General features: G+C 37.6%; 1 protein-coding gene across 1 annotated transcript; it reads left to right on the top strand.

Annotated features, from left to right (window-relative positions):
- Positions 1-3,256: 3,256 nt before the first annotated feature.
- Positions 3,257-17,824, top strand: TRAM1 (translocation associated membrane protein 1). Its single transcript, XM_068672059.1, has 11 exons — positions 3,257-3,502; positions 6,079-6,142; positions 6,711-6,832; positions 7,034-7,150; positions 8,129-8,187; positions 8,620-8,704; positions 11,107-11,177; positions 11,267-11,371; positions 11,940-12,083; positions 12,541-12,701; positions 15,962-17,824. The coding sequence occupies exons 1-11, from the start codon at positions 3,380-3,382 to the stop codon at positions 16,033-16,035; spliced, it is 1,125 nt and encodes a 374-aa protein (XP_068528160.1). The 5' UTR covers positions 3,257-3,379; the 3' UTR covers positions 16,036-17,824.
- Positions 17,825-18,740: the final 916 nt, after the last annotated feature.

The following is an 18,740-nucleotide window of genomic DNA, read 5'->3' as shown; positions in this document are numbered from 1 at the left end:
GCCAATAGAAGGAAGGCATGGAAAATATTCAGATGAGGCAACAGGTTTCTTTATTTTCTGTTTCAGTAGAGTAATTTATATAAGGATAAACACAAAAATGGATTGAAACCAAGAAGATCTTCATGCCTGTGTGACAGGACTGCAGCCAGACGTTCACAGCATTTGCTGATTACAGCATGAAAAAAAGGATGTCCTACCAGTCAGTTAGTTCAATCTTCTTCCCTAGGTTCTGTGGACCTAATTTATTTTCAAGTAGAGTAAAGAAATAGATTCAAGAAAAAAAAATAATTTTAATGTTGATACCATCTCAGTGTGCTTCACTTCTGCGGTATATTACATCCGTAACTGTACAGTGTGCAATCAAGATCTATTTTCATATCAGCCATTCTTGCTTATGTTCTTCTTGCTTTAGAATTATGAATACTGGTACGGCCAGGAAATGGAGGCATTCCTAAGGTATAAAAACATACTGATACTGAAATACAAATGCTTGTTCAATTTAGACTTCTTTATTTCATATATTTAAAAATAAAGTGTCAGAGGGGAGGGGAATGTATGTATTCTGTATTTTTAAATACCCTAGATCATCTCCAGTTAACCAGTATCCCCGTCTCCCTAATTCAATAAATTTATACAGAACCTCTGAGAATCTTCACAGCTAAGTTTTATTCGTTGCAATATACTCTGGCTGTGAAAATTCTTGATTTAATGCTTGAGCCTGAGCATAAATCTGGCTTTTGTTGACAAGTGTCATTTAAGCTCCTAAGCAACAGCGCTGTGTGCCAAGTTAAGAATCATTATTTCTTGCTGTTGCATGTTTTTTGGATTATTTTTATTTTTCCTACATGAAATATACTGCAGCTGTATATTAGCAATCTGAACAGCTCTCAGAAAATAGATTGAGGGATATTACAGTTCTCAACCTGAGCTTGGGGCTTAGCAGCAAAAGGTTATTCTATGATATGTTGTCTTACTGTTGTTTTTGGGGATTGCCTTTAACCCTTTTGTCCTCTTTCTGCCTATATTGATCATTTCATTCCCTATTCCCCCTTTTATTACTTTGCCTTGTTCTTCCCTTTCCCCAATACTTTGTTTCCTTTATTTGCCTGCTGATTAAAGCAGTTTTGATAAATACATAAATTCTGATTGTGGCCCAAGAACTAATTCCAAAACCCCCCCCCTTACCACTCAAGTGTCACACTCACTCAGTAGGGTTTTTTCTTTTTTCTGTTTTATTTGTTTTTTCTCTTACAGTTAATGGATGCCAAAGAAAGTTACTTCCAGGAGGCTCTGAGGCACTTTTGTCCTACTGTTTCTTCATGCCTACACACAGCCCAACATTTGGTCTAGTGTTCTGATAAAAGCAACACAGGAAGTAGACTGGGGAGATATGAGTCTGATAGCTGGTGTTACGAAGCACTTGAGATATTCCTTTCTAGGGCAACAAACTTATTTTTGTCTCAGGTTTTACATCTAGGAATTGCAAGGGAACAGCGCTTCTAAAGTGTTACTGGGGAAATTAATATTACTTTAAAAATAAACACTCTAGTATGTATTTATTTTTTAAGAAAAGACTCTAATAAGAGACTTTTTCTTGCTTGAATTTTGGCACATTGCTTTCAAATACAGTGACTACTGTAGCAAGCCTGGTAAATTTCTGTTTTTTAGTCTACAAAACATGGAACTGTGAAGTAAAATGGAAAACAAACCAACAGAGTATGACAAAACATGATAGACAATATGTTTCAGCTAACTTGATGTCATTCTTCTCAGTCACATTGCTAGAAATGGACTATTCAAAACATTTTGAACATTATTTCAGAGTTGCATTGTTGGAGTATTGTACTTTTAATGTAAGCATAATAATACTGGTAACTGTATATATATATATATATATATATATATATATATACACACACATTATTTATATGGGCATTTTTACTGAAGTTTCAGTTGAACTTTCAAGTGAAATAGAATCATGGAATAAAACAATCATTTAGGTTGCAAAAGACCCGTAAGATCAAGTCCAACCATCAACTTAACTCTACAAAGTTTACCAGTAAACCGTGTCCCTTAGTGTCACATACACACATCTCTTAAATACCTCCAGGGGTGGCAACTCCACCACTTGCCTGGGAGCCCATTCCAATGCCTACCCAACCATCCCATGAAGAAATTCTTCCTAATATCCGATATTTCTAAATAATTATAAAATTTATCACAGGGACAGTTCCCTCTTTTACAGTTAGTTTTTATTCATGAGTTCAGGCATGTCAAAAAGTAGATGCGATGCCTGGTCCTACACTAGTCAGCCTGATCTCCAAGTCACTGGTCCACACTGAAAGAAACCGGTTCACAGACATAGACTGTGGTGCACGCTCTGCTTTCAGCTTTGATGAGGCAAAACTGATCTGAATAGCTGCATCGTAACATCAGGGTTCGTTAGCAGCTGGCAGCAAAACCCCTGCTGACAATGCTTAAATTCAGCCATAAGCTACACCTTTTCTAGAGGTTGATCTCCTCCATGTATCCATTGAGAATATCTGTAACGTGGAAACTTTAACAAAACTAGTATGATTTGGGGGAGTTATTGTGTTTTCTGTATCTGTGCTGACTTTTCTTAGATTTGTCTATATTGGGTCCAAAACAGCTTTCTGGTTTGGGAGTGGGTGATTTTTGTTTTATCCACGTCTTACCTCCCTTTTAATGTCTTTCCCTCGTTCCCTATTTCCCGTTCAGCTTTCCTGCCCTTCTGCTCGGACAACTTTTCGGACCCCGCTCGTTATTTCGGGCCGTAAGCTGACGGGGCGCCAGGAGCCCGCCGCCTGCTCGCGGCACCCTCCGGCTGCGCCTCAGCTACAGCGGTGACAAACCCGGCGAGCCCAGCCTTCCCCCCGCTCCACCCGCAGCTCGGGGAGAGGCCTGACGATAAACACAGCTCAGCGAGAGCCAGGGAGGCGAGAAGCGGCCGCAGCCGGGCTCGGAGCAGCGGCGAAGCCCAGCCCGGCTCAGGCGGCCGCGCGCCGCCGCCATTTTGTGCGCGGGGCCGGTCTCCCCCTCCTCCCCCCACCGCCCTCGGGGGGCTCCGGGCACCGCCGGGCCTCTTCTCCCCGCGGGGGCCGCTCGGTGGAGGCTCCCCGCCGGCCGGCAGGGGCGCTGGCGGCGGCTGCTCCCTGCGGCCGGGCAGCGGCGGGGCCGCGGCGGGCGGGGCGGGGTGAAGCGGAGCGGCGGCGGCTGCCATTCCCCCGCCGCGCGGCCGCCTCCTCCTCCTCCTCCTCCTTCCCCCTTCCTCCCCCCCCCCCCTCCGCCTCTTCCTGGCCGCGGCGAGAGGAGCTGCGCTGGCAGCGGGGAGGCGGCGGAGCCCGGCTGCCGGCCCGCCATGGCGATCCGCAAGAAGAGCAACAAGAACCCGCCGGTGCTGAGCCACGAGTTCGTCGTGCAGAACCACGCCGACATCGTGTCCTGCATGGCCATGATCTTCCTGCTGGGGCTCATGTTCGAGGTGAGCCGAGGCGAGGCGAGGAGCGGGGCGGCTGCCGCCTGCCCGCCGAGCGCACGCCCTGCGGGAGCCGCCGGGACACCCCCCGGGGGGGGGCTGCCTCGCCCCCGGCCCCCGCCGTGTGCGGAGCGCGGAGCCCGGAGCCCGGCCGGGCGCCATCCCCGGGAACGCCCCCCTCCGCCCGCTTCGGCCGTGCCCCGGCTCCGCTCGGTCCCCCCGTGGCGGCGGCGGGGCGACGTGGCACTGGGCCGGGGGAGGGGTGCGCGGTGCGCGGCCGCGCTCGGCCCGGGGGGGGGGGGGGGGGGGGGGAAGCGGGAGAAGGGGGTGGAGGGAGCGGGGAGGGGGGGGGGGGGGGGGGCGAGGCCCTGGCGCTGCGGCCCCATCGCGCTCTTTGTGTGCGCTGCCCCAACGGGCCCCGCCGGAACTACAGCTCCCGTGAGGCCTTGCGGCACCCCTCCCGCCAATCCCGCAGGGGGAAGGGAAAGGAGCGGTGACGTGTACGTACGGGGCGCGCACACGTGGCTTCCCGCCCCCCCACCGAGCCGCGGGGCCGCGCGCCGCCTGACGGGGCCGTGGGGGGGGGGGGGAGCTGGGGTTGGCGGGACGGCGGCCCCGCCTCCACGAAACTTGGTTTAAAATAAATAAATAAATACACCAATAAATGAATAAACCCCCTCGAGCTTAGCTTCTGATCCACATCGACTCTTTTTTTAGGCCTTCATCTCGAGAGACCCCGCAAGGGGATTTGCCCGTGTGGTTGCCCAGGGGTTGCCTGTCACAGGACCACGCGTCCATTTCTGTTCTCTTGATACACCAAAAGCCGTTTGTTGAAGGGTTGTGGGTGTTTTTTTTGCCATGGGGATGGTTTTCAGAGTAATTCTATTCGGCCTTTGATGCTGCTCGGCCCTAAAGTGGAGTTGAGTAAAAATAACAACATATGGAAAAGAAAAAACAAGGCACACCAAGAAAGCCATTATGTTTGGGTTTGCTATCAAAAGTCACTGCAGACAGCCCTCATTTGGTGGTTTGTGGGGTCTGAGGTTAAAGACGTGGACTAACCCAATACCATTCATGTATACTTTTGGGTTACTGTATTTACTGTGTTAATGGTAGCTCTGGAAGTGTTGAGTGGGTTGGATGTGCTGAGGTTTTCACTTGAGGATGTTTTCTACCCCAGCATAGCAGAGCCATATGTCTTTGCCGGTACAGATGTGGTGTGGCTTGAAAAGATTGCTTTAATTTTTGAAAAGCTTTGATATAGGTCTTGGAAATCACCTGGTTTGGTTAGTGTTGGTATGGTAAGGTACTTCTAATGACTTGACTAACTGAATTAGGACTTGGAGTGGTTGACAGAGCCTTCAAAGGGCAGTTGAGAATTGACTAATGTTTTGGATTGTCCTCTGGAAGCTCCCTTGATGTATAGGAAGCCCTAGGCAGCTAACGGAGGCAAACTAGTTAAGTTCCCTGAAGTTACACAAAGTGAGCACTCCACAATGTATTCAAGGATTCCCAGAAAATCTACTGCTTGTTTACAAAGTGCTAGTTTAAAAGATGAAAAAAATATATTTTAAATGATGGTAATTGCTGGTAGTAATCTAATGATTATCTTCAGATACCAAGGCATCCTTCCAAGAATCTTAGAGATGTTTTTTATTAATCCTTGAGATGAAGCAGGGATGATGCCAGGTTTTTATACCAGTGGGAAACAGATCAGATCATGAACATTGTAAAGCATGGTAATATTTCCTGCTCTGTTGTGTTGATTCATGCTCTTGGTTGGGATTCACCAAAGATGTCAAAAACTCGAACATTAATTCATGATTACTGACAGATTAGAACTGCTGATCTTTTGTTTGTTTGTTTGTTTGTTTTTTGGTGTTTTTATGATGCCATACCCCTGCCCAAGGAACACTTCAGAACAAACATATTTCCCCTTCCTCTTCCATTCACTCTGATTTTTCTTGCTGTCCCTCATAAAGGGGTGGCATAACTACTGCTAAATTGTATTTGTTCTTTTTTTTTTTTTTTTTCTTTGCCAAGGGATCTCCAGGGTCAAGTGCCAGTTGTAGTGAGTTGGCACGCAGCTAGCACAGTTCTCTTTTCTTTATGCCTTTTCTTCCTTGTTCACATTTTTCAAATAACTTACATGTTTAGAAATATGATATTAACCCTCAAAAATTGTCAAATTAAAAAGTAATTTTAAATGAGTTTATTCTCGTCCATTGCTGCACACATTGTGGTCTAGGAATTACAGGACATCGTACATGCTGTTAGTAATAATATGCACTGGATAAAGAATAATATGCACTGGATAAAGAATTTCAGTGTGTGCTCTAACTTCAAGATAGAAAATACTATTTGTAAGCAGAATTTTTGAAATGATTCCTGTAAACAGATCTGTAGAGATCATGCAGTCTCTTCTATTGTTAGAAAGTCAAATGAAATGGCTTGATAATGTGAGCTGATCATTTTCTTAGGAGGGGACAGACATGCTGGGGAAGGGTACCAAAACCAGTTTTCAGTTTAATATAACTTATTTCAATGAGATTTTTACAGCACTTCTGTTTTTTCTTTTTCAGATTACAGCAAAAGCAGCTGTCATTTTTGTTACACTTCAGTATAATGTTACCATTCCTGCCACAGGTATGTGTCTTGCAGGTGTTTATTCACGAGACAGTGTTCTTGTTAGTGTGCTGTGTTTTCTAAATTGATAGTAAGATGAATTACTAACTTTGAATAGATGTTAAGTAAAACTTTTACTGAATCATGTTAGGTAAGATGTATCTTTTCTGTTGGATTCATCCTTAATACTAAAACCCAGTCAGGCTAGTAGATAAATTCATGTTAATTCTTATTCTGATTTTGCAAATTATAATTTTTTTTTTGCTAGTCAATGGAAAGGTGATAGTTTAACATAACTTTAGATTTCAATGCATTTAGACTTTCAATGCATTTGGGTAAGCTTCCTAAGTGCACTTAAATTCTCATTTTTATATTGCATTCTTCCAGGATCAAGTTTAGTTTGTGATTTGATGAAGAGAATTGTAAATAGATTCTAGTGACCTAGCTCGTGATGGCAGTTTAATCTGACTTGTATTTGTTCTGTTGCTGGCAAATGACTTCTGTCTGAAAGGTTTTACTTTAAGAAACAAACTTGGTAGCAATTAAACTGTATCAGTGTCTAACATTTAACTCTGTTTCTGTCTTTTAGAAGAACAATCTTCAGAAACAATCTCTCTGTATCATTATGGTATCAAAGACTTGGCTACAATTTTCTTTTACATGCTTGTAGCAATAATCATACATGCTATTATTCAGGAGTACGTATTGGATGTAAGTACAAAATATTAATTGCTTTCATCAAGATAATTGTCAGTTTTTTAATTAGACTTTATGACTAACTTAAAAGTAAATTTGTGCGTTAAAGCATTAAAGTGGTAAGACAATGCATTGAAACTTTTAGACATTCTAATGCAGTTAACATCTAAATGCTAAGTGCTAGAGCATGTAAATAACAATGGATTTTCATTGCAGAAAATTAACAGGAAAATGCACTTTTCAAAAACAAAGCATAGCAAGTTCAATGAGTCTGGGCAACTTAGTGCATTCTACCTTTTCTCCTGTGTTTGGGGCACAAGCATTCTTGTCTCTGTAAGTATGTTTCATTGTTTGAAATCTCATAATACAAACACAAGTTCACGTACTTGTAATGATAAATAACTTTTCAGCTCATGGTTTTAGCTGGTTTTAATATTAAAGCAGGGACAGGTTTCAGAATTCTGGGGTAGTGGTAGTATAAGCAAAAGTGAAGCTCTCCGAATTTTTACTTAGTCTCAGTTAATTGGATTTACTGTCAAATGAATAAACTAAAACGTGACTTTTAAAAAAGTAATGCTGTCTCATTATTGTAAAATAAATGATTAAAAAAAGCATCATATATAGTATTTTGGCAGCCTATGGAGTGGGTATATGGACAGGTTGCTGTAGGCTTAAGTGTGTTTTCAGATGACATGCCCTTTGCCTAGCAGTTGTACGTGTATGAGCTTATCCCCAGCTGTAGAGCATTTCTTCCCTCAGAAAAAAAAAAGGGGGGTAAGCCATCTTTTGTTCCCACATGCCTGGACATTTACTGAGAAGTATCTGATTTATTGTAGGCTCCTAAATTATTTTTCCCTGGTAGTAGTAGCCTGTTCTTTAGTGTGGAACCGTCTAATGATAATAGAAATTTAAAATTTTTGGAAAAAAAAAATGTAACATAACATGTCCTAAATAAATTTTACACCCCTTATTTATGTTCATAGCTTGTCAGCAGTTCGTAAGGGAAGACTTGCAGCTGTAATGATGCTGAAATGACCTCTGTCTCATAAGGACTTCTTTCTTCTTCAATGGGAACTTGATTTGTTTTGTTGCCTTTTTTTTTTCTCTTAAGATAATACATTTTTTATTTTTGTTTATTGTTGTTTGTATTTTTGTGGGGTAATATATCAATCTACAGCTTTTACTTACGTGTAGATGTCTCAATAATTGTATGTGTACGCATACGTGTATTTATGTGCAATTGTTATTTCTGACTAGGAAGTAACAACATTGGGTAACTTCAAGAGTTTTCATTTTGTTTGTTTGTTTTAGGAGAACTATATATCAGATCCAACCTCTCTGTGGAGGGACTACCCACACACTCTGATTCCGTAAGGCTTCTTCCTTAAAGGATTGTTGGGGGGAGGAGAAGGGTGTTGGCATTTTAAACTCAGGGTATGTCATATACAATTTGTGTAGAGTAAATAATCTAAACTACATTAGTCACTGATGTATTTTTTTTTGCGTTGGTGGAGAATCTTTATTCTTCTTTAATGTATAGAATATAGAGTCATCTTTCTGTATGCTTTAAGGAATTTACATTTTTGCAAGTAATTTAAGGAATTATATTTTTGCGAGTTTATTTGTATGATTTTTATTATTTGATATTTAGAAATGCTGCTGAGAATTGAGTTGGCTGGCAACAAAGATCTCTATTTTTCTTTTTTTAGAGACTGATTAAATGTGTTCACAATGAAGTTTCTGAAACATTTTAAGTTCATTAATAAAAAGTAATATTCCTCAATTCTTGCTATATTGTGCAGGTTTCAAATGAAGTTTTTCTACATCTTACAGTTGGCATACTGGTTTCATGCTTTTCCAGAATTGTACTTCCAGAAAACCAAAAAAGTAAGTACAAAATGTAAATGGAAAGAATGCCAAACAAAGCAACTCTGGCAGTGGAATGATGCACTTCTTTTGGACTTCCAGAGCAATGTGCTACATTTCATACCGTGTTCTTATCAGTGTACTTAAGTTTTTTCTTGCTGGCATTTTGGGTGCCCAGATGTCTATGTGAGAATGCTGATGACTTCTTCTCAACTAAATCCTGTATTTATAAATGCAGTAAAATCACTGTATATCTGTTGTGTAAATACAAATCACTGGTCTACTTCATCTACTATAAGAGTTTGAATTTTCCTTTGAGGAAAAAAAAATCAGCTTTTTTTTTTTTTTTCAAACTCTTTTCAAGATTCTTGTAATTAATTGTCTGAATAATCTGCTTGAAATACAGAATTGCTTCACAAATCACAATACAGGTGATGAAAATAAGCAGCGAATAATTTGGTAAATCCAAATAACATTAAACACCAGGATTTGTTGTAAATACCACTGTCCTCAGCAGAATTTCTAGATAGTTTTGTATTGATTTTTTTGATGGTGGATTTTTACAGCACCCTTGCCACCTGAGAGTTTTCTCTCTTGGGTTTCTCAGAATTCAACTGTTAACACTGAGTTTTCCTGTAGATTTTTGTAGCACGTCTTTTACCTACCTTGACCAATTTAAGTAGTCTCTTTGCATGTTCTTTCCTCAGGCTCATTTTGTATGCACAGTTTCCTTTTTAAACTCTTCTCTTGTTGCTCTATGACTAGACTGAGTCTCTGCTGTCAGAGTTCTGCTTTTTTTCAAGAAAATGAAACATACGTGTTATATAACCATAGGTCTTTGTTTAAGAGCCTAGAGCAGGCTTGGGAAAATAGTAATGAGGTGCTTTTTTTTCATGCTGTTCACAAGCAGTATAAACACTGATGTTTTACAGACACTTCAGCTAACACTCTCCTATTGTGCTAGTTATAGCTGTACAATTTGAATTAATATTCAAATGTTGGTTGCTTTTCTGTTTTTGCTTTTAATGTAACTTTAAGAAAGCTATAAAAAATGCTGTATATTCCACAGTAGTGTTTTGTTGGGTCACTGCTTAGAATTTTAGCCTATATTATTTAGTTTTAAGAGTAATGGTTGATTTATTTTAAGGGTAATGGTTCATTTATTTTATCAAGTTCATAGTTGTTATTTCTTTCATCACACTGTAACCTCACCTATCTTGGCATCTCTGCCGTATTTTTTCTCTTGAAAGAATTGGCTTTTTTTACTTAGGTTAGTCATCTACTAACATAAAAAGCATGAAGAAAGGGTTCTTAACTCAGCTTTCTGTATGGTAGTGGAGACCCACCTGCATTTTTCCAGTAGGCCATAAGTCTCTTGACAATTGTTTAAGCAGGCAGCATGGGCTATTTAAGTGTTGCCTTGGTTCTGAAAATAGAATGCAAAAGGCTTGTACTAGTAGTGCTTGGAGAACCTGAGTATTTGTACTGACTACTCTTTGATTGGCCTGATACATTTTTTTTTTGTTTTCTTTCGGATAATTTAAAGGTTTTCATCTGTTTTCTCTGTACCTCTGTACGTGTGTTGTTAGGTGTTGTCACAAGTGAGCATTTCATTCTGAGCTTTTGTTGGTTTTGAGGTGGAGTATTGCAAACATAACACAGATCTTAAAAGATTAATTTTGTATTTTTAATTTACATATGTACAAGACAAAACTGAAGCCCCTTACTTGAAGCTTAGGGAATCTTTCAGAAAAATAGGGATTTCTTGAGCACAAATGCATACAACTCTACATACCATTTCAAGAGAAACACTAGGTCACAATAATAGTCCACTGCAGTGATTCTTCTGTTCACAGGTGGTACCTTTTGCTTTCCATACACTCTGTTTTCTTTCATGTTTCTTCATCTTTATTACTTTGCTTCTATGAAGCATGTGATTGAATGAGGTTGGCTAAAATCTTGATTTTTTTAAAACAGATGTCAACACCTGTAAACTTCTTCATTTTGGTTCATTTTATTCCTGTAGTGATCTGACAGAATCTGAGCAAAAACACATAGAACTGAAGAAGGTTTTCTGAAGATACAATACTACATACTAATGAAGTATTGTAATAACTAGTACAAATTCAGATAAGTCATATCAAAGAAAAAATTGCCATTCTAAAAAGCATCTTTTTGATGCATCTTCCCACATAATGTATGTGAGATAGTGCTTACTTACCAATAACACATGGTAAGTCGTGTGGAATTAGAAGATCTAGGCTGAGTAATCTAGGCTCAGTGTCAGAACAGGCCACATCAAGGTAGCTGGGAAGACAAAAATAATTTCCAAGACTAGGAAATATTCTGTAGTAACGTATAACATTGTAAAATAATGTATGACATCATGTATAATATATAATTATTTTTTTTCTTGTTAATAGGAGGATATCTTTCGCCAAATTGTATACATCGGACTTTATCTCTTTCATATTGCTGGAGCCTATCTCCTAAAGTAAGTCAGTTGTAAAGTTTTGTAGTCTTCAATCACTGTCTTAAACGTCTAACAAAATGTTTGAATGCTTGTTCTATTTGCTTTTACAGTCTGACCCATCTTGGACTTGTTCTTCTGGTATTGCATTACTTCGTTGAATTTCTTTTCCACATATCCCGTCTTTTCTACTTCAGTGATGAAAGATACCAGAAAGGGTAAGTGGTCATTTCCGTCTCACGAGCCTCATGCATTTAACTTAACCAGAAGCCAGAATTACAAGGAAATTCATTCATTATTTCATTAGAAGCCACAGTTCTCCAAACTCATTTAAGTATTTTACGTCTTTAAAACACCTTTGTTCTTTTTTTTCACTTACTCACCTATACAAGTAAATGTTAGTAGCTGTATAAATCGAAATCAAAAATGTTTTCATGTACAGCTCTCATAGGGAAGGCAACAGCATAAGTTGCTAATGCAATCAGTTTTGTAGGAACATGCTTACATTCTAGTAGCAATGACAGACACTTTCTGTTGAGTTGAAAATAATTTTCAGAACATAGTTCTGGCTCAGAAAAAATTGCTAGGCAGGGATTTTCTTTTTGTCTTTGAGTACTGGTCTTTGAGTACTGGAAATCAACATTAGTTTACGGTAAGAACAAAATAATGACTTTAATCAAGTTCTCAGATGAATTCACATAGTTAAGAATAAATATTTGCATTGTTAGTCCTTGTGGTGGTGTGAACAGAGAATTCTAATAGTGTTTGTGATATTTTTCTTTGTAGATTTTCACTGTGGGCAGTTCTTTTTGTTTTGGGAAGGCTTCTCACCTTGATACTTTCAGTCCTCACTTTTGGCTTTGGACTGGCAAGAGCAGAAGATCAACAGCTGAATTTCAGTACTGGAAACTTTAACATCCTGGCTGTTAGGTACAGTAAACGGAATGGTTCTTAAGCATGAGCTATAAACCTGTGTTAAATACACAATATAAACTGTGTGGTATTCATGCTAGTACTGAATGATTAAGTGTTTTCTTGCACCTAGTGGGATCAATAGTAGCTTCAGTAACAAACTTGTAAAGTAACAATAAACTGAATAATTTACACTCTACAGGTGAGAAATCTATAAGTATAATCAATCATCTGTCCTTCTAATGAATTAAATACAAATAAAAATTACAATGCCAATGTAAGAACATTTACTTATGCATAATCCAGAAAGAATCACTCTAATGCATTTGTGGAACCTGAGTAAAATAAGCTGTTTCTGACATACAAAAAACTGTGTGAGGCACTATTCTACTTTTCTTTCCACTTTGAACAAGATGAACATATTGATAAACTTTTATATCTGGTGGTTTTTGTCTTTTTTTTTTCCTTCCCTTAGAATCAGTGTGCTGGCCTCCATCTGCATGGCTCAAGCATTTATGATGTGGAAGTTCATTAATTTCCAGCTTCGGAGATGGAGAGAACATTCTTCTTCCCAGCCTCAGACAGTGAAAAAGAAGTTTGTAACGGCTAAAGGAAAGACCTCCAGAAAAGAAAGAGGTTGGTATTTTCAGGTTTCTTGTTGCTTTTACTTCTCAAAAAACAACTTTAAGTAACAGGGAGCCCTTTTTCATATAGTTGCTTAAACTTTTTATGTTTAGCTCTCAGGTGAGACGAGTCAGTTATAAAACAGTATTAGTGAAAATTCTTTTATATTTAAGAAAAGATGAACATGAGTCATCTGTAATTAAGCGTTTGGTTTTCTCTTCTAATTAACTGAATGAAAGAATTACTATTTCTTCAGTTAATGCAGGATTGGATTTTATAAGATCTAATTTTATTACTTGTGCAAAATGTGTCATGCTTATGTTTTGTTCGGTTACAAAAAGGGAACGGACACATTTTTAGATGTTCTCATTAATCATATACTTCTAAATTTTTCTTGCAATGAGTTTCAAGTAAGTTTTTCAGTGCCACTAAACTCAGGTTTTAGGGGAAGGTGGTTTGATGATCCAGCAAATAAGCTTATGCTTGACTGTCTTTACTAAAATTAAAAATTTGATGCCTTTTTTTTTTTTTAAAAAAAAAAAAAGGAAGGTAATAACTGCTTACTACTTTAAACCTTTGTATTAATGGCTCTTGGTTTGACCTTTCGATTATGTCAAATTCCTCTTATGAAGAGGGCAAGAAAGACAAATAGTCTGCCTAGTTTCCTCAAAGGAAAATGATGTATTCTCTTTAAGTAAATAAATAAATGATTCTGTTATACTGTTAAATTTCTCTTTAGTTAAATGTTAGCTTGAAAAGTTTGTGCGCTTTTTTGAAACTGAGTCACCACAAAAACTTTTTACCCATGATCGTTTGTTGCCAACCTGTTCCACTTTTTTGATACGTAGAACTTAGTGTATAAAAACAGTTATACTGAGATTTATGATCAGAGGTAAATTTTCAAACTACATGTATAAGTTTTTCTTTATATTAAAATCACGTGCATAATAGCGTATTTGTGGAGGTTTTTTTGATCGTTTTTATTAGCATGACTTGGTGATTGATGTTGTAGTTTTTTTCCTTTTACTGCCCAATGCTAACTTAAAAGTACTTCAGGTGACAGTCTGATTTTTTTTGTTTTTTTGTTTGGTCTTGGTTTGGTTTTGTAGATTTTGAAAATGTTTATATGATAGCAATAGAAAAACATGGTTGGATTTTCCCTTTTTATTGAGTGAGCCTATTTAATGTGTAGTTGTCACACTGAATCTGAGCTTAATGTTTGTTATGTCTTACTTTTTTTTTTTTTTTTTTGTCGAACTCATATAAAAAGTTAAATAGAAATATCCATAAAATGTAAACTTAAATAGCATTTTAATCAGCGAGTTAAAAATACAGCTTTTAAACCTCTTGAAAATGAAACTTGCATTCATGTAATTTGGCAAATTTGCTGTTTTTCACTCAACTTGAGTAGAGACTTGAAAGAGGTAAATGAATAGAAAAAAAAAAAACATTTAATTTGATTTGTGGTTTAATTCTCAACATAATTGAGCTAAAACCGTCTTAAAGACTGAGGAATTTTTGCAGCTAATTTTAAATGGAAAGAAAAAAAAGAACTTTAAAATCCCAAAGGTGTTTCAGGTTCTTCTAATCTGAAGATCCCTGTAAATGTTATTTGTTCAGAACACTTGAATAGGATGCAGCAAACCGCTGTTTCTGAGAAGTAATATAGTCAATGAAGGTGTGTTTAAAGCAGTCTTTTTCTCTATCTGGCTGGCTAGATAGATTTTGGGATACAGGGCACAGAGTATCTTTCTTTTGGACTGTGCCAAAATCAAGAAGTGACAGCAGAAAAATTCTGATCATGTATGTGGGATACCCAGGGGAACCCCAAAATAAATATTTTTGTTCTTTGTTTTTACTTTACTTTTTACTTATCTCTTTAAGGAAATATAATCTCAGTTGGCTGGCTTGGGTCTAGCTTATCATTTGTAAGCTTTGTAAATCAAGAATAACCCCAAATTTTTGATAGGAATCTGAAGACATAAACTTACAAGGGTGGTGTCATTTACAACCAAATAAAGTTAAGCAGACTTGAACTGTTCCTGTGTAGACCTGTGACCAGTCTCTTTCTCATATATGTTTCTGATTTTTATTTTATTTTTCATTACTTCTGTTTAGTTGCTTGTTTGCATAAATGGGAGTATTGGGTGTAGTGAGGGAAGGAGGGAAGAAGGAACGTCAGCAGTTGTTTTTGTGTTGTGATCTGCAACACACCTGGATATGGAAAATGTGAATTTAGCCAGTTATTTGTATTGGCAGTTACAGCAATTGCTTGAAATCAGAATGATGCTGAATGATCAGAGCCTGATGTAAGCAGCAGGCAGTAGAGCTGACTGTGCACTTATGCTCTTCAGATCTGTTCTGTAAATTTGGTTACTGTCAGGCAACAGCTGTGCTTCCATGGGTCGTGGTGACATTAAATAAAGAGGATACTTTAATTCACAGTGGTATCATGTTGCTCTGTTTTACTCTGTTGTGTGTGTGATGTATCTGTGGATGTTGGGTCATTGTTTTAGTGCAAATGTTTGCTATGAAAAACTCAACAACGTGGTACCTGCACGTACCAAAACTGTTAAGACCTTGTAAGTCGAGAATTTGGATTGAAATGTGAGAGCTACCGCTGGTAACAGGTTCTTCCATTGTGTTCTTAGATGGGTGTCCAGTCTTGTGCTTGAAGTCTTTCCATACTTCTCTCAAGTCTACCTATTCAAATATTTTCTTCAGAACATAAATGATTTCTATGTTTTTTAAAAGTATATGATTAATTAAACTTTTATTTATACATATATACACATATACAGTTTTCCTACATATATAAAAAGCTTGTAAAGGTAAGTTAAAGAGTCCAGTTTTATCAAATATTAATAAATCAGGTGGGAAAACAGTTGAGACTTATACCTGGGAACTGTATATACTGTATGATCCCAAAACTACATAGGATTGTCTCATCTACAGGTTGAATATTTCTCTTTGTAAGAAAATACCTTCTAAAATACTACAGCTAATCTTGATTTTCAGTTTAGATGTAATATAATGCAAACATTTCAATATTTGTCATGTCAGGAAATTGGACCTTCAGTTTGCATAGTAAACTTTAAATTCTGAACTTTGTAAAAGCTTCATTGTACTATTGCATCATAAAAGTTGAGATGTAACAAATAAGATGCATCAGAAAAGAAGTTAACATTGTTTGTGTAGGGTCTACTAAAATGTAATAATAAAGTGTCTTATTCTACTTGAAAAATACATATTATATTTTTATTATTTTTTAGAAAATGGAATAAATGGAACAGTGACCTCAAATGGAGCAGACTCGCCTCGCAGCAGGAAGGATAAATCCTCGTAAAACTGGGTTTTATTAAGTTAATTGACTAATGTCCCCAAAGAATCTGCTTTTTACATGGATGGCCCTTCAGCACTAGAGATGTTATAGATTAAAGAAAATACAAATCATGTTTTTTGATTATTGCTATTGTTTTGTGAAACTTTTTTTAAAAGCCATTTTGACTAAGAAAAAAAGGTTTATCTGTCTACAAACACTTTGGGGGAGGTGGGGGGGTCACAACACTTTTTAAATAACATTGACACTTTTTTAAACACTTACTGTGATGATAACTTCACTTAATGAGGATCACTGATGCAATGTATTATTTCTTTCCAGTTTTTGTAATATTGGTGATATATACTGTTTACCAACTTCACTTTTTCCAAGTTCTTCAAGAAGTATTGCAAAATCAAGTGAAAACTTAGTGTGCATTTGCAGATATTCTAGCTTTTCGGTTAATTACCTTGATTCAAATTCACAATTCAAATTGGAATTCTAAGACCACACCAGTAAACCTTTTTATTTTGTAGTTATTGGCTACACAATGTCTGCTCTAAGAACTGCCCCATATCATTAAAACAAAACTGAACTAATTGGAAATGTTGCAGAGTCTTATTGCTTGTTGGTTAGAAATATCCTTAAAGGAACAAAAAACCTTTCTGAGATACAGCTTTAGCACTTGAAAATTAGAAGGGAAAGTGCATGTCATTGAAAGTGTTCATTTGAGTAGCACTGTTAACTCCCGTCTGTGCTTTTAAAAGTGTACATATCTTGGAGAATTGGTGTGCGTTGGACCTTCTTTGAAAACTTGTCTTTCTGATTTTAGAGGGTGGAGGTTCTTACAGTGTGTCGTCGTGCTTGTCCTAGGAGGCATTTAATGCTCTGTGAAGAGGGAATTTGTTAGATAAATGGATCAAGTTTTGACAAACATTCCTTTATTCTAACTGCTTTGCTTTGTTTTACCTCTGTTAGGAAATAGTTTGATTTCTCCTATATATATTTTTATGAAAGAATATTTAAAAGCTACAACTTCTTAAAACTGGTTTATTGTGCCCTTTGCTACAGCTGGAAAAATCTTAATTTAAGATTTTTTCCGTTATCTGTCTTTCATAATGGTATTAAATGTGAAGCCTTGTCCAGTTGATTTTCCAGTTTAATATGCAGTTAATGTTTTTCCTCTGTATCCTTTTGTAATGGGAGTAATTCAACTTGGGAATGAGTTAAAGATTTTTATTCAGTCTTAAGAAGTTGCTAAATCAGGCTTTCAAGTTAACCCAAGTATTAGACTGCTTATTGATTGAGTAGGAGTAATTATAAGCAATCAACCTGATAAATAAAATAGTTTAATTAAAACTGTTACTATAGTTTAGTTTATACCCCAAAAAATAATAAATCTGCATTCTGTATCTTATACAGTTTGGTTGCTTACTATACAGAATAAACATTTCTAGTACAAAATCTTGACTACATGTAACTATCCATTCTTCAATCATATAGTGCTATTTAAAGTTATTACAGTATAATTTATTACATGTTTCAGCTAACTTAAGTCACAGTTCTTGAGTGCTTGCTTCACAGCTCCTGAAGTGGACTTGACAGAATTGGACTTGCTTAACTTGAGAGCTCTGGGGCAGCATGCCCTGCAATACACCCAGTCTGCTTCAGTAGAAGTAGTTATATCATGTATTGATCTGCAGAAATAAAACTCAAGTAGCACAACTGTGAGTCTATCCGATCTGACCATGAAACTGGAAAATTGGAATTCAGAAATGTTGGGGGAATGGCATACATTAAATACTGCACAAAATCATGTTTCATGTCTGATATTTCTAACGAAGACCTTCATAGATTCTGTGCCTTGCTCTCTCAAGTTGTACCTTAAGCCAAAAGGGGCAAATATTTAAAGTTCTTGTCTGGTACTTTGACTCTAAATCAGTTTGTATGTGATAATCTGTTTGTCTTGGTGCTGTCAAAATCATAAGGGGTGGAGGAACAAATTGTGAAGAGAGCTTTTAAGGTACTTCTTGAGCTCTTTGAGACATTGGAGTCTGGTGGTTGTTTCCCTGAGGCAAACTGTTTAGTGTAAAGCTCATTCTTTGCCACAGGAGTCTTGAAATGTAAACTTAAGGTTCTCTTCCAAAAACTTCAGAAGAATATATTCCTGCCTGTTAATATTGACATTGCTTTTTGTCTCCTGTTGGCCTTATGGATGTTCTTGGCCTTTGAACTTTACAAAAAGAACTTTTATTTCCGTGATGACTTAATCTTCATCCTTGCCTTATAGGAGCTGATGCTTTGTGCCAAGTAATAGAGAATTATTTCTGTTGTTCTTGGGTTTGAACAGAGTATTGAACACCAGTTTATTTCATCTTTTGTGTCATACCTAAAAATCCCTATTTAGAGTTTGGGAGGAGGCATTCTTGACTTCCTGCAGAAGCAATAATTTTTAAATTTCTTCCTTAGGGTGGAAACCCTCATGAATTTAGAAGATTTTGAGACTTCTCTTTCCAATTTGTTATTATCTGCTTTGGCATAAGATCATTCTCGTTTGCCTGGACAACTGCTTTTGAGTTGCTTAAAATTCTGCTTTTCAAATCTTACTGCATTTTGGCTCTTTGTAATCTGGGGTCCAGTAAGCTGGAAGATTAAGTTGTCTAATCATGTTTTCATGATTATGGAATCAGGAAGTTCAGAAGTGGAAATGACTGAAGAACTTATTATAATAT

Source organism: Anas acuta, chromosome 2 (genome assembly GCF_963932015.1).
Source record: "Anas acuta chromosome 2, bAnaAcu1.1, whole genome shotgun sequence".
Lineage (NCBI taxonomy): Eukaryota > Metazoa > Chordata > Aves > Anseriformes > Anatidae > Anas > Anas acuta.
This window is presented reverse-complemented; position numbering and strand designations above follow the sequence as displayed.

Coding starts and splice junctions, on each gene's coding strand:
- TRAM1 (XM_068672059.1), top strand. CDS start 3,380: ATGGCGATCCGCAAGAAGAGCAACAAGAACCCGCCGGTGCTGAGCCAC. Junction 6,143..6,710: donor TGTTACCATTCCTGCCACAG/GTATGTGTCTTG, acceptor TCTGTCTTTTAG/AAGAACAATCTTCAGAAACA. Junction 12,084..12,540: donor TTTAACATCCTGGCTGTTAG/GTACAGTAAACG, acceptor TCCTTCCCTTAG/AATCAGTGTGCTGGCCTCCA.